The sequence below is a fragment of the Talpa europaea genome, assembly GCF_964194135.1.
Source record: "Talpa europaea genome assembly, chromosome: 4".
Lineage (NCBI taxonomy): Eukaryota > Metazoa > Chordata > Mammalia > Eulipotyphla > Talpidae > Talpa > Talpa europaea.
Genome location: NC_140070.1, coordinates 60,240,415 through 60,266,808, shown reverse-complemented (window position 1 = coordinate 60,266,808; position 26,394 = coordinate 60,240,415). Strand labels below are relative to the sequence as shown.

The 26,394-nt window shown below is 35.9% G+C and overlaps 1 protein-coding gene across 1 annotated transcript; it reads left to right on the top strand.

Moving 5' to 3' along the window:
• Window positions 1-21,364, top strand: TM4SF18 (transmembrane 4 L six family member 18). The gene is made up of 4 exons (XM_084231622.1): window positions 1-323; window positions 2,967-3,056; window positions 15,600-15,742; window positions 20,665-21,364. Exons 1-4 carry the CDS (start codon window positions 108-110, stop codon window positions 20,861-20,863), a joined length of 648 nt encoding a protein of 215 aa, XP_084087748.1. The 5' UTR covers window positions 1-107; the 3' UTR covers window positions 20,864-21,364.
• The last annotated feature ends 5,030 nt before the right edge of the window (window positions 21,365-26,394 follow it).

The window sequence follows — 26,394 nt, the reverse complement described above, 5'->3', positions numbered from 1 at the left end:
ATGAAGTAAAAGGCTCTGAAATAAAAAGAGGTAGGTAATCTCAAAAAGGAAGAGAGAAATAAAAAAAAAATAACAGGTAGTAAGATAAACAGACCTCATGTAATTCTATGCTCTTGAAATTTCCTGCAGTTGCCGAACAGGGTGAAATGGGGGCTCGACAATGCGAAGGCTGCCTAAGTGGTCTACTGATTCCTCTGGCACTTTGGAGTATAATTGTGAATATATTATTGTATTTCCCAAATGGACAAACTTCCTATGCATCCAGCAATAAACTCACCAACTACGTGTGGTATTTCGAAGGAATCTGTTTCTCAGGTGTCATGGTAAGTGTGACTTTGGAAATGTTTTACTAAGAATTTCCTTGCTCTAGTAAAATAATGAATAATGGAAAAATTATTCTACTAATCCTGGGCTTGGGACTTTGAATATCGGTGGGGGTTGAAGGGCCACTAGGCCCTTAGGCCTTGGAAGTAGCTTTGTTTGCAGGAAGCTGTTCGTTTATGTAGGCTCGCAATGCAGGAAATCAGTCCTAATGAAAGTAAGAGATTCACTGACATGTAGAAATATATGTTCTCATGAAACTTGTGTACCAATTGAAGCTATTTTATCCCCAGTGGCATCTCTCTTTTCCAAAAAGATTTTCTGTCTCTATTTATAATTTCTCTAGCTTGGAGGGGTATTAAGACAGAATATGAAAAACAGAGACTAAGCTCTATCATTTGTTCCATGAGATATTGAGCAAGTTGCTGAAGGTCTTTGGTCCTCAGTGTCCTCATTTGTAAAATGCAAATAATTACAACTACTTTTCAGGGTAATTGTGGGGATTAAATCAAATGTCATGTATGAAGTATCCAAGCCTGACATGTAGTAGGTAGCCAGTGACCATTGTTAAAGGGCGGGTCATGGCATCGTTAAATCCTTTGATGTTATACTCCCAATAATAGAGCTTTGAAAAACTAAATCAAATGATTCACAGTATGAATCTATGAATGTTTTTCTGATGACTTTGTGCCTTTAAAAATAAACTGAGAGTTTGTTTTTATGATGGCAACTCAGAGGAAAACACTTTTCCTGATTCTATTATTTCTAAAACAATACCTTGTGCACTGTCTGCTCACTATACCACGTATAATATACAATAATATAAAAGAAGATAAATCTGTTTCTCCATTTTGTGGATATTTAGCTGTATTTGAATAGGTATGTTGGAAAAAGTTTTCATTTTACTCTTTGCACATTGGTAAATTTTAAGACATTAAAATTATCACTATGTGATAGGTACATAGTGAATGTGGTGGTGGTACTACACATACATGCAAATCCTGTGAAGATTTTGTTATGATGTTTAAGATCCATGAAGCCGCTTTTGTCTTTTGACTTGGCAGTCTTAAATCTGAGAATTCATTCTGAGAATATAATGCAAAATACGGACAGAGATGTATACACAAATGTTTATGGCAGCATTATTCGTAATAATAAATTAGAAGTATCCAAACATAGAAGAGACCAAGTGATTTACTTCATATGGCAATAAAAATTTTAATTATGAAGATGTAACAACATGGAAAATACAAGTCATTTTGTATTAAGTGGAAAAAAAAGAAAAATTGTGAATAAATTATGATTGCAACTATAGAAAATGTGCATGTGTGGGAAAACACTGGGAGTAAATATGGAAAAAAAATATGACAGTGGTGGAATTTTGGGCAATTTTCCTCCATTCTTGAGCACTCTGTACATTTACATTTTACAACAGCAACATTACACTGTTTTCTCTTTTTAGATGGGACTCTAGGGTCTCAGTCAAATTATTTCTACCAATATTGTAATAAAGTTGATTACTGTATTTGGTTTACAATAGTTTATCTTGTCATTGTTTCCCTCAACATGCAATAAACGGAAGGGTTGCAAGGAATTGATACAGTTAAACCAGAAATTATTAAAGTCTGTGATTATGAGTGGTGTTAAAAAAAAGAGGAATATTGGACTCTTGCTTATATTCCATTAATGAAATTTAAAACTGGAAAAAGAAACTGTTCTCTGTATTTCATTGTCTAGAAATTCTTTAAAAATAGTATTATATTGAATCCTTTAGGAGACAGGAGAGAAATATTTATAAATAAATAAATGAATAGATAAGTAAATGAAGTCTGAAAGAATTTGGAAATTGGAAATAGTGACCAAAAACTCTAAAATAAACATGAACTCAGTTTAAGATTCAGTGGCAATAATGGGAGTAAAGGCGAGGTGGAGAATTTCCCAGGTTCAATTCACAGTGTACATATGCCCAAACCAGAAACTATACTAGTAAAAAGAAATTACATTTGTTCCACAATTTGAAAACTTTCTCTGGAAAAGGGAAGTTAGATACATTGTATTCTCCCAGTTTGTTGGCTTGGTATAGACAAAATACACTGGAAAATTTGAGCCTGGCATGGCTTGAATGCAGAGGGAGATTGAGCTTGCTTTAATTTGAATTAAAAGATGTAGTTTTAGATTAACCAAGCTTCCCACCTACATTCCTAGAAAGCAGTAAAAGGAGAGACGTAAGCTAGGGACTAAGTCTGACAAATGATTTTCCTTTGTCCTCCATAGATGAGCCAGTAAAAAATGCAGGTTTGCTACCCTGGGTGGTATTTCTATGTTTGTATTATTTACTCTTTAATTGTTAGCTTTCAATGATTCATGACCATGATTATAATAGTTGACCTTTATCAAGCACCCACTATGACTAAGCTCTATGTTTCAAATTTTAAGCACATTACCTCACAACAACTCAGAGAGGTTAAGTATCAACATTTTATGAGAAGGACTAGGGTTCACACAGCTAAAGCGTGGCGAAACTAAGGTTCAAACCAGATTTACCAGACCCCAGAATCTTTGATCTGAATCACTGTGCTCTTATTTCAAATATGAATGTAACCCAACATTCTGTTTCTCATTTTGTTTTCTCCTCCCTACTATAGATGCTCGTAGTAGCAACAGTCCTTCTTGTACTGGACGGTGGAAACAACTATCAATGTTGCCAGAGTGAAAACTGCAGCAAAAAGTATATGGTAAGAATAATGGTATTTTGAGGATGGTTGAGTGGGGTCTAGCTTTCTTTCCCTCAGAAACCCCCAGGTATTGCCACTTTTATACCCTCTCCATGATCCTTTCAGCTCAGAGCCCAGAGATTTATTACAAGAATTATCTCCCATTTTATTTATTTATTCCACATTTGTTCTGCTGAGTTTTTTTTCTAAAATTCAGGATTCAAAAATATATAAAAGTAAAAAATAATACTACTGAACTGGATTTCTGTTGGTTTGATTTTTCCTTTATCAAATTTATTAAAGACTAATTCGCGTGCAATAAATGGCATCCATTAAAACTATAAAATTCCATGAGTTTTGACAGTTGAATATACTCATGAAACTACCATCAAAACAAGATACAGAACAAGAGATCATTTACATCACCTCTCAAAAGATTAGTTGTTGATCTACTTTTTGTCAGTATAGATTAGTTTGTAATCCACACAAATAGAATTGTATAGTATTTGTTTTTGGTATCTGGCTTCAACAAAATGATTAGACTTATCCAAGTGTTGGGTGAATGAAATGTACATTTTTTAAATTATAACTTTAAAAACAATTAAAATGGAATCAAGAGAGAATAATACAACCAAATTTTCTTTTTTAATTGATCTTATTTATATGTTTTTAATGGAAGTGAAATTGGGATAACCCTATGATATTTTACCATCCATCATAGTCGTAGAGCACCCGCACCAGTTCACCCATATTCCACCATCATAAACCATTGTGCTTCCTTCCCTCTTTTTCTCACCCCTCCCCCATTCCCACCTCTCACCTCAAATCCAGTGCTTCAGTTCTGTATTCAGCTATTAACCGTTAGCTTTTAAGTTTGTTTTTATTTGACTCTTAGTTTAGTTACTTTATATCCCACACATCCAGTATTTCTCCTTCTGCTTTATTTCATCTAGGATTATCCCTTCAAGCTTCATCCATGTTGCTGCAAATGGCATGAATTTACCTTTTTAAATCTCTGAGTAGTATTCCACTGTGTGTGTGTGTGTGTGTGTGTGTGCGTGTGCCATATCTTCTTGATCCATTCATCTGTTCTGGGGCACTAGGTTGTTTCCCTAGTTCAGCTGTAGTAAATAATGCTGCAATAACATGGAAGTGCAAGTTTCCTTTTGAATTAGTGTTTTGTTTTTGTACTTTTGAGGTAGATGCCTAGGAGTGGAATTACTAAAAGGAATGGTAAATCCATATTTAATGTTTTGAGACCCCTCCATACTGCTTTCCATAAGGATTGGAAGAATTTGCATTCCCACCAGCAGTGTAGGAGAGTTCCCTTTTCTCCACATCTTCACCAGCACTTGTTGTTTCTTGTCTTTTCAATAGTGAGCATTCTCACAGGTGTGAGATGGTATCTCATTGTGGTCTTGATTTGCATTTCTCTAATAATAAATGATTGTAAACTTTTTTTTTATTTTACTGCTTGCTGTTTTAAGGTATTCTTTGGAGAAGTATCTGTTAAGTTATTTTGCCCATTTTTTGATTGGGTTGCTTGTTTTGGTTTTGTAGAGTTCTATGAGTTCTTTGTATACCTTTGTATCAGTCCTTTGTCAGATGTGTAGTGTGCAAATATTTTCTCCCATTCCGTGGGGTTCCTTTTCATTTTAGTTCTGGTTTATTTCACTGTACAGAAGCTTTTTAGTTTGATGTTGTCCCAGTTGTTTATGTTCTCTTTGGTTTCCTGGTTGTTGGGGATGAATCCCTAAAGGCATCACTAAAACTTAATTATGAAATGTTTTGCCTGTGTTTTCTTTTGTGTATTTTATGGTTTCATGTTTTACATCCAAGTCTTTGATCCATTTTGAATTGACTTTTGTATATTGTGTGAAATAATGATGTAGTTTTAGCTTTCCCAACACAATGTGTTGAAGAGGCTATTCTTCTTCCAGTGTATGTTCATGTCTCTTTTGTCATAGATTAACTGTCCATTTTTATGTGGGTTTATTTCTGGGCTCTCAATTCTAATCCATTGGTCTGTGTGACTATTTTTATTCCAGCACCAGCTCTTTTAATTATTGTGGCTTTATTATATAGCTTGAGGTATAGAAGGGCAGTGCCTCCATTCTCTTTCTTCTTTGTCAAGATTACTTTTGCTATTCAGGTCTTTTGGATTCCACGTGAATTTCAGTAGCGTTTGCTCCATTTCTTTGAAATATCCCATTGATATTTTTATTGGGTTTGCATTAAATCTCTACATTGCCTTGGGTAGAATGGCCATTTTGACAATGTTGATTCTTCCAATCCATGAGCAGAAAATATTTTTCCATATCTTTGTATCTTCTTCTAGTTCCTTCAGCAATGTTTTATTGTTTTCTTTGTATAGATCTTTTACCTCCTGTTAGGCTTACCCCTAAGCATTAAGCTTTTTATGGTACAATTGTAAATGGGATCACCTTGATTTCTTCCTTTTCTCTCTCATTGTTTGTATGTAGGAAATCAAATGATTTATGTGTGTTAATTGCTAAACTGATTGCTTCAATTGTTTTTCCAAAGAATGAAGGTTCTCTATGTACATTTTCATGACATCTGCAAATAATGATAGCTTTACTTCTCTATCCCAATTTATATTTTTCTCTTGTCTAATTGCGCTACCTACAATTTCCATTATTATGTGGAATTGCGATGGTAAGAATGGACATCTTTGTCTTGCACCAGATCTCAGAAAGCTTTCAGTTTTTCAACATGGAGAATGAGGGCCTCCCCGGTGGCGCAGCGGTTGAGCGCTGGGCTGCGAAGCTGCATGCGGCCTCTGCAGCGCCGGTTCGATCCCCGGCTGCTCCCTGAGCACTGGAAGCAGGTCCCACATGGTGCGCAGACCTCTCCTGCCACCCGCTGCTCCCCTCAGCAGTGTACTTCGGTCCTTCTGCCTGCTCTGCTCTCCAGTGAATTCTCTCACCCCCCTGCGCTTCTGACTGTGCCCAGTGCTTGTATAAATAAATAAATAAATCTTTAAAAAAAAATTTTTACTTAAAAAAAAAAACATGGAGAATGAACAAACCTATGAGTTTCTTGTAAATGGCTTTACAATGTTAAGGTATGTTCCCTTAATCCCTAGTTCGAGGGTTTTCATCTAATTTATTTTGAATCTTATCAAATGTTTTCTCAGCATCTATTGATGTGTGGTTTTTATCTTTCTTTTTGTTGATGTGATGAATTACATTGATTTTCAGATGTTGAACTATCATCCTGTGTTCCTGATATGAGTCCCACTTGGTCTTGATGTATGATACTATAATGCATTGTTGGATTCAGTTTGCTAGTATATCATTAAAGAAAGATATATGCATTTTGTTCAATGGAGAGATTGGTCTGAATTTTCTTTTTCTCTTCTCTTTGTATGGTTTTGGTATTATAGTAATATTACTCTCATGGAAAGTGTTGGATATAGTCCTTTTTTCAATTTTTTAATTTTCTTTGTCATTGCAATTCTTAACTGTGTATCTGATAGTAGAAAATAGCTTCCTTGTTTATGAATTTGAGTTCTGAGGATTTTTTCTCTCTCTGTGTTTTACTATTCCCTTGAGGACGCATGTTGCCATTGGTGGGTTTTTCTTTCTAACCCAGCTGCAGTGTGTGTGGCTTCCTCTGAGTGTGGAACCCCTCACTGGTCAGGCATCTCATCCATCTGGGCAAGCAGCTGGCTAGGGTCTCATGCATGGTTATGAGGCCTCAGCCCCAGTCTGGCTCACTCCCCAGTGTGGGCCTGGGGTCTAACCAGTCTGTGAAAGTGCTTTTAGGATCTTGCAGGAGGTCTGAGACCTTTGCAAATCTAAGTAGGGACTGGTGGGGTCTTGCGAGCAATTGCAAGGCCTCTGGCCACTCTAGTGCCCTCCTCGATGCAGGTCTGGTGTCTCACAAGTCTGGGTGGTAGGGTAAGGTGGAATCTAATGAAAGGTTGCAAGACATCTGGCTCTTCTGGCACCAGGGTCTTACTAGTATGTTCAGGTGCTGGTGGCATCTAATGGAAGATTGTGAGACTTCTAGCCATTCTGGCACCTTCCGTGATACGGATCTGGGATCTTACTGGTCTGGACAGTCACTGGTGGTGTCTCACAGTAGGTTATATAGCCTCTGCCTGTCTGGGCAGGGACTAGCATGGTCTTCCTAGAGGTCATAAGGCCTCTGATTACCCTGGGACCTTTTCTGACTCGGGTCTAGAGTCTCACTGGTCTTACAACTAAATTTTCTAGCCTATACTCAACAGGCAACTACTGAGCTCCTGCATTTACACTACTGCCCATCTCCCTCCTCGTGATCATTTATTCATATATGGATAGCACTTTACAGTTTTTTCACATTTATCCAGGAAATTAAGCCATAGTTTATTCATTTTATAGATGAGTCACCTGTGACCCAATGAAAACATTTGATTTATTAAATTGGAGAAACTTTGCTAGGGGTCTGATTGGCATTCTTTGTACCCATGCAATCTTTCACTGCAGTGTACAATTATCTGGGCTGTTGGAGTTGAGATGTCACCTTTAGTTACCCTGAATTAGTTGGTCTGAGTTCAACTAGATTTTAATGTGCAACCAAGATAGTATAGTCAGGTTTCTTCAATGCCTTTGGAATATTAAATTACTTGTTTAATTAGCACTGTGCCCCTAGTGGAGAATTGAAAAATTAAAACTGATTCCTTGGGTGCATGAATATTTTCTGAAACAATTGAGTCAGACATCCCTAGATAACTGCTGGTATTACACTTACAGAAAAAGTTTTCAAATTTGCCTAGGTGAAGCAATGGATTTAGGTACATTTTAACCTATGACACTCATGAAATTTCTAGAAAGCAAATGTGCCAGTAAATAATAAAAATCAATGTGTTCAGTTTACCTTAGCTCACTATTGTCATCTCCAGGACAAATGGATGGTAGAAATACATGGGATTATTGTCAACACCAAATGAAATGACTGACATCACAAAGGGACAATTAGGGAAAAAGGAGGAAAGATTTCCTGGATTCTCTGCTTCACTCTTTTAAAGTAGGTTCTAGAATAGAGTTCTCAACTTTTATTCCCCAGGAGCCAAATACCTGATGAAAATGAAAAAAGTGATCCTGGTAGACATTAGAACATATTTCTATTTAAGAAAGACAAAGAGCTGCTTCACAAGTACATGCAGTTCATTGTTACCACAGCAAATCTAAGCATTAGTTCTTAGTTGTAAATAGAAAGTAGAAGTATGGAGGTTTATGTAAATCTTCTCAATTATAAAACTTTAGCAATTAATTTTCTTTTAAACTAAATAAAACACATCTTACAGGCCTACTGTTAGTGTGTACCAGTTTATAACTTCTCTGAATTTCCAGAAGAGGTCACCCAAGATTCACTTTATAAAAAAGAAAGTTTTTCTTTACCCTCTTAGGGTTCCTATGTTGACCTAAATATTAAGATGACAAAGACAAATTAACAAGAAGAAAACATGCCAATGTAATTGAATTTGTACATATACATGGGAACCTTCCACATGAGAATGAAGACCCAAAGAAGTGACCAAAGGGAAAAACTTCTCTATCTTTTAGACAAAGAAGGAGCAATAAGTTTGTAAAGGATTGACAAGACTGAAAGTTTTGTGTTAGGGGCTGTCAATAGTGAAGAAAGTAGAAAAATAAGGTTTTATTTATTTATTTACATTAAACTATTTTATTTTCTACATTGTTGTTCATTTTTGTACAATATTTAATTTCTCCACTTAGGTACAGTCCCCATAAGTCTTCCACCACCCTATCACCTGTGAACCATCACCATAGTCCCTGGTGCTCTTCCCTCCGCCATTTTGACTCGTCTCCTTCCCACTCCCTGGAAGATCTATAGTTTGCCTGCTAGTTTTGTCTTTTTTATTTTCCCTGGCCCCTTGTTCAGTTTCCCTATATTCCTCTTAGAAATGAAACCATCCAATATTTTTCTTTTTCCTTTTGACTAATTTCATTGAGCATAATCCCTTACAGCTCCATCCATGTTGCTACAAATGACATGAATTTATCTTTTTTGATTGCTGAGTAGTATTTCATTATATATATATATATATATATATATATATATATATATATACACACACACACACACACACACACACAACATCTTCTTGATCCAGTCATCTGTTTTTGGGCATTTAATTTGTTTCCATATCTTAGCTATTGTAAATAGTGCTGCAATAAACATAGGCATGCAAGTTTCCTTTCCAAGTAATGTTTTCATGTCCTTTGGATAGATTCCTAGGAGTGGAATTGCTGGATCATAGGGTAGATCCATTTTTAGTAATTTTTTAGGAACCTCCACAAAGCTTTTCATAGTGGCTGGACCAATTTGTATTCCCACCAGTAGTGTAAGAAGGTTCCTTTTTCTCCACATCCTCACCAGCATTTGTTGTTGCCAGTTTTTGGTTTCTTTTTTTTAAATATGGGTCATTCTCATAGGTGTGACTTGGTATGTCATTGTGTTTTTGATTTGCATTTCCCTGATTATAAGTGTTGTTGAGCACTTTTGGCCATTTGCATTTCCTCCTTGGAGAAATGTCTTTTTGATTCTGCGCATTTTTTGACTTGGTCGTTTGCTTTCTTTTTGTAAGTTGTGTATACTCTTTGTAAATCTTTGATATCAGTCCCTTGTGTGGAGTACAAATGTTTTCTCCCAATTTGTAGTTTATCTCTTTATTTGGGTTATTGTCTCTTTTGCTGTACAGAAGTTTTTTTTAGTTTGCTGTAGTCCCAGCTGTTTATCTTTTCCTTCATGGAACATAAGGTTTAATTTTAAAGGGCAATTTAACAAATAGATATTTTGATTATACTATACACTTTTCAAATGGTTTTTGTGTCCACTGTGCTCTTTTATTTTTGAAACCACCCTTTTTATAGGCGTTATAATCACCTACATCATTTATGTCTCACCAAAAAGTGAATCCCCCAAAGAGATTTATATTTCCACTTTATTTTGAGGCTTATCTTGATTGTGTAATAGTATTTTCATATATATTATGTATAGTTCCCAATTTCCCCACTTACCTTCCCAGTGAACTGCTTTAAGGCAACATTGGTAAACAAGGAACTAATCTTTTCAAACATCCTTCTTCCTTTTTCGAAGATGGCATTGCTAAATAGGTAATTTTCCTTATAAAATGAAATAAGTAAACTACGTTAAACAAGTAGCTCTGTTTATCTTACTCTGTAATAGAACAAAACTATTAAATATCAATATGACAAATATAATTTGAAAAAGATTTTAAGCATATGCAAATATGTCAATGAAATGGTTAGTATCAAATAAGAAAAAAGCAGTTATTTGTATTTTTGATGTTGTTATTAAAGGATATGCTTTTTATTGAGGTAACATTGATTTACAACACTATACAAGTTTCAGGAGTACAGTTTTACACCTTGTAGATACCACACTATAACTACCACTAAAAGTCTGGTTACCATTAACCTCTGGTAACCATTATTCTATTGTCAGTCTATTGTTTGATTTGTTTTGCTTTTTCATTTTTTTTCTTCATTAGAGTCCACACTAATGAAATCAAGTGGTATTTGTCTTTCTCTTTCTGACTTATGTCATTCTCCTTAATCCATCCTTTCAAAGTCAATACATGTTGTTACAAGTGACAAGATGTCGTATTTCTTTCATGGAGAATTAGTATTCTATGGGACTTGGGTAGTTTCCATATCCTGGCTAATTATATAGTGCTGCAATGAACATAATGTTGCATATAGCTTTCAAATTACTGTTTTTATTTTCTTCAGATAGATACCTGTAAGTGAAATTACTGGATCATGGTATTTAAATTTTCAAAGAACCCCCATACTGCTTTCCATAGTAGTTGCACCAATTTACATATCTACCTACAGTGTACAAAGTTTCCTTTATCTTCACATCCTCACAACACTTCCTTGTATTTTTGATGTGAGGCATTCCCACAAGTATGAGATGATATCTCATTGTTAGTTTTGATTTGAATTTTTTTTAATAATAAATGATGATGAGCATTTTTCATTGGCTTCTAGATCATCTGTGGTCCTCTGCTTTTTTTTTTTTAAAAAAAAAGGTTATTTGTTTTCTTATTGTTGAATTTATGAAATTTTAACGTGATCTAGTAAAATGATCTGGTTTTATTCTTTCACATAAGACTATCTAGTTTTCCCCAGCATCATTCCTCATTTACCTATACAGATTCTGTCATTTTCTTCCTCGTCTTGAATGCATTTTGTTGTCTCATGTTACTCCTTTTTATCCTGTCAAATTAGAGCAGCTGTAGCTGTTTTAAATGTTTATTTCCCTTTAATTTTTCTGCTGTACTTAAATATTTTGCACCTTATTCCAGATATAGTTACAAACTTCTGATTCTATTTAGCAACTTACTAAAGGTTTTGTGTACTTTTCTTTGCATATAGAAAAACTCCTTTCAACATTTCTTGTGACACACATCTGGTGTGTGAACTCTATCAGATTTGGTTTGTCTGGGAATGTCTGTATCTCTATCATGTTTGAGTAATAATGATGATTAGAGTGTTCTTATTTGGTAGTTTTTATCTTTTGGTATTTTGAATATATTGTTCCACTCTTTTTTTGCTGAGAAATCTAATGATAGCCTGGTGGCGGTGACTGTATAGCACATAATTTTTTTCCTATGGCAGCCTTTAATATTTTTCCTTATTAACTTTTGATAATTTTACAATGTAGGTATTTTGTAGTCAGATAGATAGATGTTCTCTTGACCTAATGGACTTATATAATTAGTTCTTTCCTTAGGCTTGGGATATTCTTGGCTACTTTCTCTTTAAATAAGTTTTTGTTCCCTTCTCCCTCACTTTACTTTCTGGGATACCCATTATCCTTATATTTCTATTCCTAATATAGTCTATTATTTCTGAGAGTTTCTTCATTTTTCCTAAAACATATTTATCTCATCTTTTCCACTTGAGTCATTTCTCTATTTCTATCTTAAATTCCACGAGTTATTTTCTCTATAAAAAAACTATATTGCTTTCTATGCTTTTCATTGTAGTCTTCATTTATTGAATTCTTCATATCCAGAATATTTTTTAATGTATTCAATCTCTTCGATGAAGAAATCCTTGTGATAATTAATTTCCTTTCTAAGTTGTTTGTTTTTTGTGTTTCATGTAGTTTTTTTAATTTCTTCATGGTAACTAATTTGAATTCTTTGCCCATTAGATCACAAAATTCACTGTCTTAAAGTTGTTTTCTGACTTTTTTTGTTCTCTTTCTGCCGTATAGTGTTGCTGTAATTTCTAATCCTGTTGGATGTGGGCTTTTCTATCTGGGCAGTCAACATTGCTGGATCTTTGAGTATATCCTTTTTTCTTTGCTTTTGAGTTCACTGAGGGGCGAGACATGGGCTTTCACATTGTCTCTGTGCTATACCTTCTTGTCTTCAGACAGAGTTAGTGATTCTCCTATCATTCTTGTCCCAGCTCTAACACCTTGACAAGCCCCAATCTACTAACCTTCAGATATATAAACATGTATGGGTCACTGAAATGATGAACATGATGAGTAGAATTACATTTGCATTTTAAGGATTCTCTGGTTGTGGTTTAGAGAGGAAGTTTGATGGTGATTGCTTATTCTGCCATGTTAATAGCAATGCTTTCCTCTTCTTTGTGCTTTTAAAATATTTTTTTCTGGGGCCTCCCCGGTGGCGCAGCGGTTGAGCACTTGGTTGCAAAGCTGCCGGCAGCCTCTGCAGCTCCAGTTTGATCCCCGGCCGCCAGGCAAGTGTCCCACATGCAGCGCAGACCTCTCCTGCCGCCCGCAGCTCCCCTCAGCAGTGTACTCCTTCAGTCTGCCTATTCTGCTCCCCGCTATGGCTCTGGTGAATTCTCTCACCCTCCCGCGCTTCTGGCTGTATCCAGTGCTTGTATAAACAAACAAACAAACAAACAAATAAATAAATCTAAAAAAAAAATTTCTGATTTTTCATAATGAGTATGTAGTAATGTTATACCCAGTAAAATAATTTTAAGCAAAGTATAATTTGAAATAAATTTTGCCCTAAAATCACAAATTTGTTTTGCTTTTTTTCAGTTCAGCCTCTGAAATTCTCAGTAGGCTACATGTTTCTGTTTGGCTGTTCTACTCTCACTTAAAATCAACAATTATAAAACTAAAATAAAATTTTTCCCAAACCAAACTACATATTCCTGTTTCTTTTTATTCCAAATCTCTAAATCCAGAATTTTTTTTCAGTCCATCTCCAGGTATTCATTTCCTCACTGTCTTTCCTCCAATGAATAGCTTTGTCATCTCAACTTGAAGTAGACTCCACATGGTATTCTTATTTGGGGGTTTCTCTTTTGCCAGAGCAATCTTCCAAAACATCATATATTGCTTCACATTTTGTACTTTTTCAAAAACCAATTCATGGTTTCTTGGAAAAAAGAACAACTCCAGATCTATGGCAGCATATATACAAATGAGTTTAAGATATCTTATGCCAGGAAGCAAATAAGTATTCAAATGATAACAGAAATATGTCAAAAAAAGCTCATGAACTGACCTGGAGGAAGATTATTACTGGCCATATTTGAACCAGCTGAGCTTCTAAATAATAGTAACTGTTATGAATTTTAACACATTGAGTTCGAAAAATCTGTGAGTCTACAATAATACAGAGAGAAGCGGAGGAGACATGCATTAGAAATGGATGTTCTGTGCAGAAAAATGATAACATCAATGTTACTAAAATCATAGCACTTTAAAACTAGCACATTGCAAGCAACTATTGACAATAGCTCTTGAAAAGACATAAGAATCATGAGTGGGCGCCAAATCCCTCAGTTGAAATGTCTTCACATAATAGGGTATGTCCATTTTAAAATATCACCCTTCAAAAAATTTGCAAATTGTAAAATGGAGAATGTATGTTATGAAGGATACCACCTTAACCAAGAGAGCAAGTGTAGCATCACATATACCAATGAGAGCCCTATGATGTATCCCCACCAATCAAATGTTCATGCCAAAATGTTTAACCCAAGTCCCGTAGTGAGGAAACAATTAGGGAAACCCCAAATGTGGAATATTCTACAGACAAGTGGCTGAGAGTCTTCAAAAATAATTCAATATTCTGAAAATAGAAAAGCAACAAGACAAGTATAGATTAGAGGAGACTAAAGAGATATATATATACCTGTGTCTAAACTTTCACTGGATTCTGTATGAAAAATTAAAAAATAGTTGGATAATCATAGAATGTGTTTATTCTAAGACAGTAAGTATTGTTTTTAGGGATGAAATATCACAATATCTGCAAACTACTTTTAAGTGGTTTGGCTACAAAAGTGTGTAAATGAAGACATATGCATATATACATCTGCATATAGAGTGAAAGGGAAAAAGAAAGAGCAAGCAAAAATTGTAAAATATCAGAAGACATGTCTAGGTAAAGGGTGTACAGTAGTTCATTGTGCTATACTTTCAACTTTTTTGACATTTGAAATTTTCTTAATAAAAAAGTGTAGGTGGTAGAGCCTTTCCCTGAAGGTTAAAAACTGTTCCCCTTATGCAGCTTTAAAGGCCATCAAGAGGTAGATTGTATGCTATCAACCCTACCAACCCTGTTTCCCCCATACCATATTAATTTGGCCTTCAGAAACTTTCCCCTCTACTCCTCAGCAGGAATCTCCTCTAAATCAGACCAATCTACATACTTTCACAATTCTGCTTATACTGATGTGCTAATGAGCATTGCTCACTGTCTCTATTCAAATGCAAACATCCCCTTCCCATCAATCCCATCCTTCTTTGACTATACATGACACCTGATACTTGCCCTCATATGCCTGTATGTGACAATATTCAAATATCATCTTCATAAGAGAAAAACAGAACTCACAGCTTGTGATTCTTTAAAAAAAAAACAAACAACTCATAGTTTGTGAAAAATACCATGTCTTCAATAAATAAGTTAATTGATCATAGCCCTTCACTGTGTTTATGAAGTGACCTATATTTTAATATAAAAATTACTGAAAACAAGGAAAGAAATTTAGTAAATTAAGTATTTTCTCATGGAAAGACAAATAAAACCATCATTTAAAACTCACTTTTAGGGCCTTCCCTGGTGGCGCAGGCAATTGAGCGCCGTGCTATGCAGCCGTCCACAGTCTCTGGAGTGCCGGTTCTATGCCCACCGGCTTCGGAGCAACCAACATGGCCGCCAGACCTCTCCTGTCTCACCCGCTGCTCCCCTCAGCAGTGTATTTCATCAGTCTGCCTGTTCTATTCCCTGCTCTGGCTCTCGTGAATCCTCTCACCCTCCTGCGCATCGGGCCTGTACCCTGGCTCTTGTATAAAATAAATAATCTTTAAAAAAATAAAATTCACTTTTAATATCAAGTAAATATGGATTAAGTATTTGTTTTTATGTGAACATTTTGTAATACATAGATTGCAATAAACTTGGATGAGTAGGGGAAAGTACCTATCAGATCATTTACCTGCAATATCTATTTATCTCATCCTATGGTACTAACCTTTCTTCTATGTTTAATTTAGACACTACTGTCAATTATTTTTTCTGCCCTTGGAATCGCCTTCTCTGGATATTGCTTGGTCATATCTGTGCTGGGCCTCGTTCAGGGGCCATATTGCCGCACCCTCAATGGCTGGGAGTATGCCTTTGAAGACACTGCAGGACGGTAAGGAATAATTTCCCAAATCAATGTTTGAAAGTCAGAAACACCTGGTCTCAGGCTGATACTCATTTTCCATTATCACTTTTGGATTTTGTGTGGGTACTTTAGTAAAGAATATCCCTATTAGTTTACTAAAATCCAAACCAATTTGTCCTTATGCAGATCCTCCACATCTAAACAATTCAGATGTTTTCCTCCATTCTTTTAATGCAATGTACATTTACTATTTTGAAACTGCCATGAAGATATCCAAATGAAAGAAAATTTTCTCTGCACTTCAAAATAGGAATTTGTGGTTATTGTGTTCTGACAACTTTGGACCTGGGTCTTGAGTCTAGCAATTCAGTCTTGCTTTATGGCTAAGTTAGAGATGTGATCTGTTAAAGATACAAAAAGGCTTGGCTGAGAGAGAATCACAGGTATGAAAAGGCTTTGTTGAGAGAGAATCACAGATATATATCACATCAGTGGCTACATATTGATAGAAGCAGGTGAAGGGAGCAGCCCAGTACAGCCTGAGATCCAGGGACATGGCAAGGAACAATAGTTTGTAGAAGTTACCATAACCTTATCTAGCATGTACTGAAGAATATTGTAAGAAGGTAGCCTTCTTCAACAGAAGGGTGGTTCAGAAATGTTGGGGGACCCAATTCTAGAAATCAGAATGCTTCACACTGGCATTGTGCTGGGCGTATTGACTACCAGCACCTGCAGAAGCAGCTCAGGAGATGGCAGGGTCCAGTAGATATAGTGGAAAGGTTCACTGAATCTTTCTTGCACTGTGATAAGAAATCTAATGGAATAAAATGGGAGAGTATCTGTACATTCCCTAGGAAAGTTACAATTTCTTTGTTTTTTATAGCCTAAAAATTTATTTTTAAGTTCATCTCTTTTTTTTCTGATATACCATGAATGAGTGAAATACTATGGTATTTGTCTTTATCCACTTGACTCATTTCACTAGCATAATCATTCTAGGTCCATCCACATTGCAAATAACAAGATTTCATCTTTTTTATGCCTGAATAGTATTCTATTATGTAAATATACATCTTTTTGGGCCTCCCCGGTGGCACAGGCAGTTGAGCGCAGCACTGTGAAGCTATCCACAGCCTCTGCAGTGCCAGTTTGATCCCCGGAAGGCCATGGAGAGTCCCACATGGCAAGCAGATCCCCTCAGCAGTGCTTTTGGTCCATCTGCCTGTTCTGTTCCCCGCTCTGTTTCTGGTGAATCCTCTCACCCTCCTGCACATCTGGCCTGTATAAATAAATAAATCTTGTATAAATAAATATATCTTTTAAAAAATATATACATCTTTTTTAAATCCATGTATCAGTTCTTGGTATATTTTGGAGATCAACACCTAGTCGGTTGAATATTATACAAATAATCTTCTCCCATTCAATAAGCTATCTGTTTTAATATATGTTTCTTTTGTATTACAAAAGCATCCTAGTTTCATATAATCCTATTTGTTTATTTTTGCTTTTGTTTCCCTTGCTGTTGGAGTTGAGCCCCCAAACACACCTGTAAAGCTGATGTCAAAAAGCATACTGTCTATAATTTTTATATATATTTTGGTTTCAGGTCTTACATTCAAATATTTAATTCATTTCTAACTACTTTTTGTGGATGGTGTTAGTTGTTTTATACTATTTGTCTTGGTGTAGGCCTCTTTTCATTTTGATATTCAAGTGTTAGCTCTTAACTATATATATTATATAGTTCTTATAGATTTTATGTATAGATCTTATAGAGCTTCTTATATAGAGATCTTTTAATAGATCTTATATATTCACTTCTTTTCCCAGGTTTGGAAAGTTTTCCATTGTTATTTCTCTGGATATGTTCTCTGTTCCCCACTTCGGGGATATCCTTTATCCTTATGTTGCCTTTCCTAATGGAACTGAATTGTTTTCATAATGTTTCTATTTATAGCTTTTTTATTCTTATTTTTATTTTTTAAATTTTTTATATATTTTACATCATTGTTCTTTTTTTAATAATTTTTTTTATTTTTTACATCATTGTTCATTTTTAAACAATATTTGTTCCCCCCTCACCTTTCAGGTATTGTCCCCATAGAATTTCCTTTTACAGCTTATTTCTCTCTCTTCTTTGAACTGTATCATTTGTATGTCACTATCTTTGACCTGATTTATTCCTCCATTTGGTCTATTCTGCTATCATAAATTTCTCTGGCACTCTTGATCTCATTTATTAAATTCTTCACATCCTGAGTCTCTGTTCTTTTCTTACTAAAGCTTCATTTTTTTTTACCTTCTGTTAATTAATTTCATTTTTGTGTTCAAAGTTTTGTCATATTTCTTTCATTACTGAGGTATCTTGTATTCACTTTGACGTGCTTTTCTGAGTTTTCTTTCATCTCTTTGAGTTTATTTGTTATAGCCATTTTGAACTCTCTACCTGATAGGGAGATAAAGTCTTCCATATCTTTGAGGTTGGATTCTGGAGAATTGTTCTCTCCTTGTAATATGATAATCCCTTGAGGTCTCAAGTTGCCAAGTGCTACATTTGTTTTGGTATACATATTTTGCTATTTTAAATTTCCCTGTTTTGGGTTCTTTTAAATATATGGGTCACTATCTAGAGAGTTGAACCTCTTTTGCTTTTCCAGTTTGCAGCACTGTGGATTTATTTTACTATTTTATTATTTTATTTGGACTCCGCTGGCTTCCATAGGTCCTGGTGCCTGCATTTTCTGTTGCTGTGTCAATGGGGTGGGGTGATAAGAAAGGAGGGGTCCAGCTGCTATTTTAAATGTGTATTTTAAATGATGGGAGGGTGGCTGGTTTTTGTTTGTGACACTACTGTTATCCCTCCTCTCTAATTTCCCAGATCTCTGGACATTTCGTAGTGAGGAACTCTGTGTTCCTACCTCTCCTTTTAATATTTTGCACCTGCCTATCTGTCTCTGACTGACCTTCCAGTACCCAATTTAGCATTTATAATATCATTGTTTTATATAGTCTTTGTCTGATATGTCCTCTATTTCTGTGCCCTTTATATATTTCCCAAAACTTCTGTTCTTCTCTCTTTTCTTTTCAATCTTATGTTCAAATGTCCCTTGCTTCTGAGGCATGTGTATTGCCTTATTTGCTTTTTGTTTGGGACTGCAAATTAGTTCTGTTTCTCTTCTTTGTTTACCTTGGTGTGAGGTGAGGGCAGAAAAGGAGGCTTGGACTTAAATATTTAGCCTCAATCTTTCTGAGGCGTGAGGGTGGTCACCTCTGCCTTCTCTCTTCACCTCTCCAGGGCGAGCTCTATTCAGTGCTACAGTTGTCTTCACTTCCCTCTCTGGCTCCCTGCTGCACCATCCTGCCACTTGTCATGTTCCACCAAACTTTTGTCTCCTGGCAAGGGGGCGGGGGCTAGGAATGATCCACAGGGCTCAAGTGCTGGGACTCAGTTTGGGGACACACGAGAAAGCTGTTTCTTCTTGCCCAGCAATGGCTGGAGGCAATGGCTGCCACTGTGACACCACTGCCATTCTTCCACCTGAGGGACATGGGCTACGAGTACTGAGTGCCCACTTTATTCTTTTCAAGGGAATGAGATTTCTCACTAGTCCTTCCCTCAGCTATTGGGCTCATAATCCGTCCAAGTAAGGCTCCATTTGAAGACTCTGTTTTCTTTTCTTACCTCCAGACAGGGGTTGGGGAGGTTTCCTTGATGACACTGGCATGGAACCCCCATGACCTAGGCTGGACCCGTGCCCATGTATAACTGCATTGCCTTTCTGAAGTCTCTCCAGTGAAATTAAAAGTGTCCAAGCTGGCCCTGTTTGTCTAGGACCAGTTCTACCACCCAGAGTACTTATTTGCTTGCCCATACTCCCCTTTGCCTTGTCTCTCTCCTCCCCTGAAGTAAGTCACCAACCTTAGTTTAAGTCCCTCGTGGAAAAGTCCTGGGATGCTGTCAGAGAACTTGAGTAATTATTTTTTATAGTTGTTTGTTAGGGAAGAAGGTGATCCCAACCTCTCTATTCCTCCATGATGTGAGTAGCTCTGTTTGGGGACATTTTAGGGGAGACTAATTTACCATTTTGATTTAGTTGAACAGAGCAACTGTTTAATTGAACAGCCTAGTGTGCAAGTAATGGCATGGATGTAAACACAAATCGGTTAGGTAAATTCAGTATAGTTTTTAAGATTATCTTGGGAATGGTTTAAATTTCATAATCCTGTGCCAAATTAAACAGCTCAAATCTTTCCATTTGTTTGCATTCCCCCCTCATAATCTAAATCTTCTTAAATAGCTACAGAACAGCAATGTTCCCAAGCAGATTTTCTTACACTGTGGACCTTAGCCCAGCAGCAGCAACATCACCTGGGAATTTTGAAATGCAGTCTTGAGGAACATTCAGAACTTCAGGGTCAGCTATCCTGGGAAGGTCCCAGTCAACTGCAGTTTCACAAACCTCCCAGATAACTCTGAATTATGCTCAACTTTGAGAACTATTGTTCTAAAGGAATTTGGGACAGAGTCTAGGAATTTATAGTAACATTTGTCTTTACTATTTTGCCAAGTATGTGATTTTATATAAACTCAACCCTTAACTTCTGGATTCTTAGATTAAGAGGTAATCTTTACCTCTTGGTATTGCCATGTGCTATCTTTCATTGCTATTGAGTCTTCATTATATACCTTACCTCCTATAATTAAATAATTGCTCTGAGGCAGTCACCATGTTTATAATAAATATAGCTTAGTTCTATACACACTATGTACTCAACATATGTATCCGAATGAATTTTTAAAAATACTAATTCATATTTAATAATGGTATGTATTTTAATCATATGTTAATTTACCAAACATATAAATACCTGTAACCTTGTTCCTTGAGCCAAATACCTAGGCTTGGCCATGGGTTTTGTTGACCATTTCCTTTCTTTTCTAGTTTCCTTACAGATTCCAGCACATGGGCTCAGTGTCTGGAACCTGCACATGTAGTAGAATGGAACATCATTTTATTTTCCATCCTCATAACTCTCAGTGGGCTTCAAGTGATTGTTTGCCTCATCAGATTAATTATTCAGTTAATCAAGATACTGTGTGGAACCTATTCAGTCATCATTCAGGTAACAGACCCCCACTAGTGCCTGTACTTCCTCACTGCTCAAGATTCAGTGAGTCTTTTAAAAAGATTTCCATCATGTTCTTTCCATCCCTATTGCCTTCATCTTTACTGAAGCTCTAATATCTCAATTTTTTTCTGATATTCCAATGTGTCTGTTGGCTTGTCCATATGGATTAAATCAATGAAATAATTGTAAAATCTACCTTCCATGTTAAATGGTGAAAACAGCACATGTGTTTTGAATAAACACCGTTTCAGTATTCTAAGGAAAAAAAAAAAACAAAACACAAAAAAACTTAACATTTATTGAGAATTACCCTTTCATAAGGTAAATGTAGACTCACAGCCTTCCATTGACATATTCTCTCTTTTGAATGCTGCCGCATTCAAGTAATAATCTTTCTTTATACTGAGTCATTAGTGAATGGTTTTGAGAAGAAATATGTCTTTATTTTGTCATAACTGTGTTTGCTTCACTTGCTAAAATACTAATGTTAATTTGGTTATGTTTGAAACTGCTATCCTATCCAGCAAATACAGAATGAAGAGATATCATGAATGTAGTAGCTTGTATCTATCTAAAAACATATAATATATGCCTTTCCTAGTAGTTTTAAATAGATATTTTTCTATTCCAGCATGTTTTAAATATGAACTCTAAATTAAGGTTGTTACCTGGATTATAGATTAAATGAAAAAAAAAATCACTACTTTACTGTTTTTCCTTTTCTCATAGCCTGGAGTCATTTGAATAAGATCAAGAAAGTTTTTCATGATGAAGAAATGACTATCTCATATCTACTTGAGGACAATATTCAAATGATGATGTTTTCTCCATGTGGTATTTATTTTGCTGTTTGTGAAGTTTGCAGTCCTCATTGCAGATGCCACTCTTCAATTTAGAATTTTTTCTAAGCAATGTGTGTCACTATCTTTAGAAATGTTTGTACCTTTTGATCAAACAAATCCATTTCTAATAAAATATATTATGAAAATAAGAATATAAGATAAAACTTTATGCAAATGTACATATGGCAGCATTATGTAATATTCTGGCAAATTAGAAATATCCAAAAAGCCTAATGTTAGGAGAAGGATTAAATGAAGTATGGTATATTAGTCATACTACGCAGTTGTTACAAATGATGTTATGTAGTCATTACAAATGATAGTTTAAAAATTATGAATACTGCTATGTGAAACTGCATATTTAAATTTATGTTTAATGAGTAACTACCTAAAACAAACAAAACATCGAATACTCTAAATTTAACATAAAACTAAATCTGGAAGAGATTTAGTCATCTGTGGTTGATTTTGGTTATAGGTGACACTTCTTGCCTTTTGATATTTTCCAAGTTTTCTTTATTATGTTTCATAATTAAAAGACTTATAAAAACCTCATTTTTGCTATTTTTTATTTTTCCAATATTTATAATACATTTTTCCAACCTTGAGTCACAGAATCACATTTCAAGCAATGTACAATGAAGAACAAAGCTAGACAAGCCAAAAAACATTCAATATAAATTTATAAAATCTGAGCTGTTGTCCTTAATTTCTCATTCCTAGAAATGAGGGTAGTGAGATACAAGTAGTAGCCTTGAAATAAGTGAGCACATGAGGGCATGCTCAATGGGTTAGAAAAAGTGACCACCTGCCAGTTGATAACTATGATATGGGGAATTACCATAAGTCATATTTATTTTTTTAATTTAAGTAAAACTTTCTACTATACTTACCATGTCCTGAGGACAGCAGTCATGTCTTATATTTTCACATCATCCAGAAGATCTAGCACAAGTGGGCATAGTAGACACTCAATGTTGGATATTCATGCCAGGTCCTTCTGTTTTCTGCTGAACACATGTCTCCATCACAAGTCTACAGGACTGTGATACTTCTGACACTTCCCCATCTCTCTCCTTCATGGACATTGTCCACAGATTCTGTGATACCCACCCTATTCCAAAGCTGAGAAGTTGTCTAGGAAGGATAATGTCTTTCCTTGGTCCTGCTCTGCCTACAGTCTCCTTTAAGAGACAATGCCCTGTCTGTCCACTGCCTTTGCTGAAGTAAACATCTTGGAAATAAGCTATACTGTTACCATTCCACCCCTATGCCCGGACCCACTGAAAGTACTGGGATTGGTGCCAAAACACAGACAGCCTATTCTCACCCTACTGGCTCTAATGTATTCTAAAGTGAAACTCCGCTTAAGAATCTGAACTAGAAATCCAAGAATAAAGCAACACAGGCCTTACAGTTAGGAAAATAATGGACAAGGAAGGACACTAACATAATGAATATCTGTTTGAGCTATCAAGTTCATAGGCTTGTCATATCTAGCACCCTCAATTTTTCAGCTCCCTCAAATACCCCTCAATCCTCTTGTAAACAGATTTCTGGCACTGACCAGTTTGTCAGACACAATCAGACAATTTTTGTCTTGTTAAATTCATTATGGAACCACGCATTGAATGGACCACAAATAGATGTCAGCTGAGTGATTTCACCGCAGAATTGGGAACATGGCTAACAATGAGCACAATCAGATGCAGTACAATCTACCTATCAGTAAATTAAATATTAACACAGTCACCTGAATTTTGTTTTGCTCGTTGGTGGCAAAAAGAGAAATAAATCAGGGACAGACAAAACTAAACTAAAACAAACCCTAGAAACCTAACTTCAGAGTTAAGACTATAAGAGGAGAAAGGTAGGGATGGGAACAAAGTGGAGAAGGCCCAGTGGACTATCCTCAAGGAGAATGGTGGTGGATGTGGTGCTGATTCACATCTGAAGAGGCATGAACCAGTGCCTCTGAATCACACATGCTGTAAGTCAACATTATGTCAATAAAAAATACAATGAAAATAAATCTCTTCTAAAGAGCAAGTATCAAATTCTTTCTGTAAAATCTGTTTAAGGAGCTTACCTGCACTAGGAAAGAACTAGACATGAAAGTAATGGATGAGGACCCTTTCTTCTTACTCTTTTTAAAAGGTAAATCTTTCCATTTGCTAATTCTCAGGGAGTCTGGGTATTGTCAGCTAATCCTCATTGAGAATTTATTCTATTTTATGCATTTATATGTGTTTACTTATTATTGCTCTTGTTATTTTCATAGATTCTACCTCATTGTACTTTGCTTCTTAGATTAAATTAATTTTCAATCTTTTTTCTTAAACATTTCGGATGATGTATTTTTTTCTTTACCACTTTGGCTACATCTCATGAACTTTGAAATGTTGTATTTTCCTTAATATTCAGTTTTGTGTTTTTTATGTGCTTTATTTTTCAATCTATGAGTTCTAAATCTGCTCTAAAACTCCCAAATATATGAGTTTGAGTTTTGTGGTTGATTTCCAATTTAATTATACTGTGATCATAGAATGTGGTCTTGATGATTCTGATACTTTCAACATTTTAAGACTTATTTATGGTTAATATTTGTAACTATACTATGTACTTAAAATGTATATGCTTTCTCTAAATACTTTGTGTAAGATTCTATATATGTCCATTAACTCAAGTTGTCAACTTTGTTGTTCAGAACTTCAATGTCCTTTTTGATCATTTGCTTGATCTAGTGTTTTTATGAGGATTAAATGGATGAGTACACGTATACTAATTGTTCCAACTATAGATATATAATATACATAAATGTATAATATATATGTGTATGAGTGTGTGTGTGTGTATGCCAATAATGGCTTGCACACCAGAATACAATTTATAAATCACATAAAACAAGGTGGCTTAAAGATGCACCTGGGGTCAGATTGCTTAGACTCAGATACAGACACCGAATAATTAGTAAACTAATTAATTTACTTAATCTCTCTGTGCATCATTCTCTGAATCTGTAAGATAAGTTAAATAAGAGTGTTGTGAAGATGAAGTGGGTTAGTATTTTTAAAGCTCTTAAATGATGGTGACTTAAATCAGAAGCCAGGTGCAATTGATGCAGATTTGGATACCTAAGGCCTGCAAATGCCATAAAATAAAGGGGGGAGAAATAGAGGAAGCTCATAGACTCATAGGAATATAAGGTCAGATGTTTGGGGAAAGGAAGACGGCAAAGGTAAGAGGCAGGCATTGCAAGGCTAAACAAAGTGCAAGAGAGGCCAGTATTTCCTTCTGTCACATATTCAGAGATGGAATATTATAGGCATTATTCTGAAGTTCTTAAAACTTCCTAATAGTTCTTCCTGAAGTTCCAAATAACTTCTGTAGCCTCTGGCCTAAATACACTACTATCTACTGAAAAGCCACATGGATAGCTCAGACTGCAGCTTTGTAAGGACAATACTAGAGGAAAGGCTAACTAACCGTGGTAGGCTGAATAATAACCCCATCACCACAATCAAATGCCATGTACTAATCCTTGGAGCCTATGAATATGTTGTGTTGAAATGGTCTTGGCAAGTGGGATCAAATTAAGAACCTTAGAGTGGGAGATTATCCTGGATTATCCAGGCGAGTCCAACATAATCACATGAGCAATTATATGAGGGAGGTAAGAGTACCAGATTCAGAGAAAAAATATGTAAGTGCACAAGAATCAGGAGAGAAATTTCCATATTCCTGGCCTTAAAGATGGAGGGAGATCTGCCATCAAAGTGAACTACGGGCACCAGGAGAGAACGCAGGCCCTGCATAATTGTTGGAAGACCAGGACATCATGATCTCCCTATGGAACTGAGAGAGAATGGGCTCCACAAACAAAGGTGAGCAAGGAAGCATGCATGTAGCAAGGCTGCTGCAGGCCCTGCACCTGCTCATGTTTTGGAACTGAGAGCTGGGGCAGGATCCGCCATCAAAATGAACGGCAGGAACTGGGAGAGTGCAGTTGCTGAGCCATTGTTGGAAGTCAAGGACCTCATGATCCCCTTTGGGAATTGAGAGAGGGAAAGCTCCATAAACAATGCCAGGGACCCATGATCCCCTTCTGGAACTGAGTAAATACAGAGGGAAGGGATCTTCAGGGACAGTGATCACAAACATCCATAGCATCACTGCACTTGTGGAGTTTTGGCATATCAGTGCTGAGTTGGTCTGGACACCAGTTCCTGACAAACCAGAAGAAGCACCCCAAAGAGATGCCTGCCAGTACCAACAGCACAGTGTCCCAATGCACAGAACAAATTAAGAAACAAACAACAGGGGGAAGGAAAAATACAACTAATCAAAAAGCCCACAGGGGAAGGACACTACACAAAAAGAAAATCAGCCACCAGAACTCAACAACAATGACATGAAAGAACTTCTCTGCTTTCCAGATAGAGAATTTAAAATCACCGTGATGAAAAAACAAAGACAAAAGGAAAAGATGATATGAGAAAAATAATTAATGAACTAAAGAATGAAATTGAGTCCCTAACAAAGGAAATGAAAGAAACGCAGGAGGTTAAAAGATTGACGGAGGAGCTAAAGAACTAAGGGAAAAGCAACAAAAACAGAACTGATAAAATGGAAGAACAAATCAGTACTCTCAAAGATAAAGCAATAAAAAGAACCAAAAAAAGAAAAGGAAAGAGAAGCACG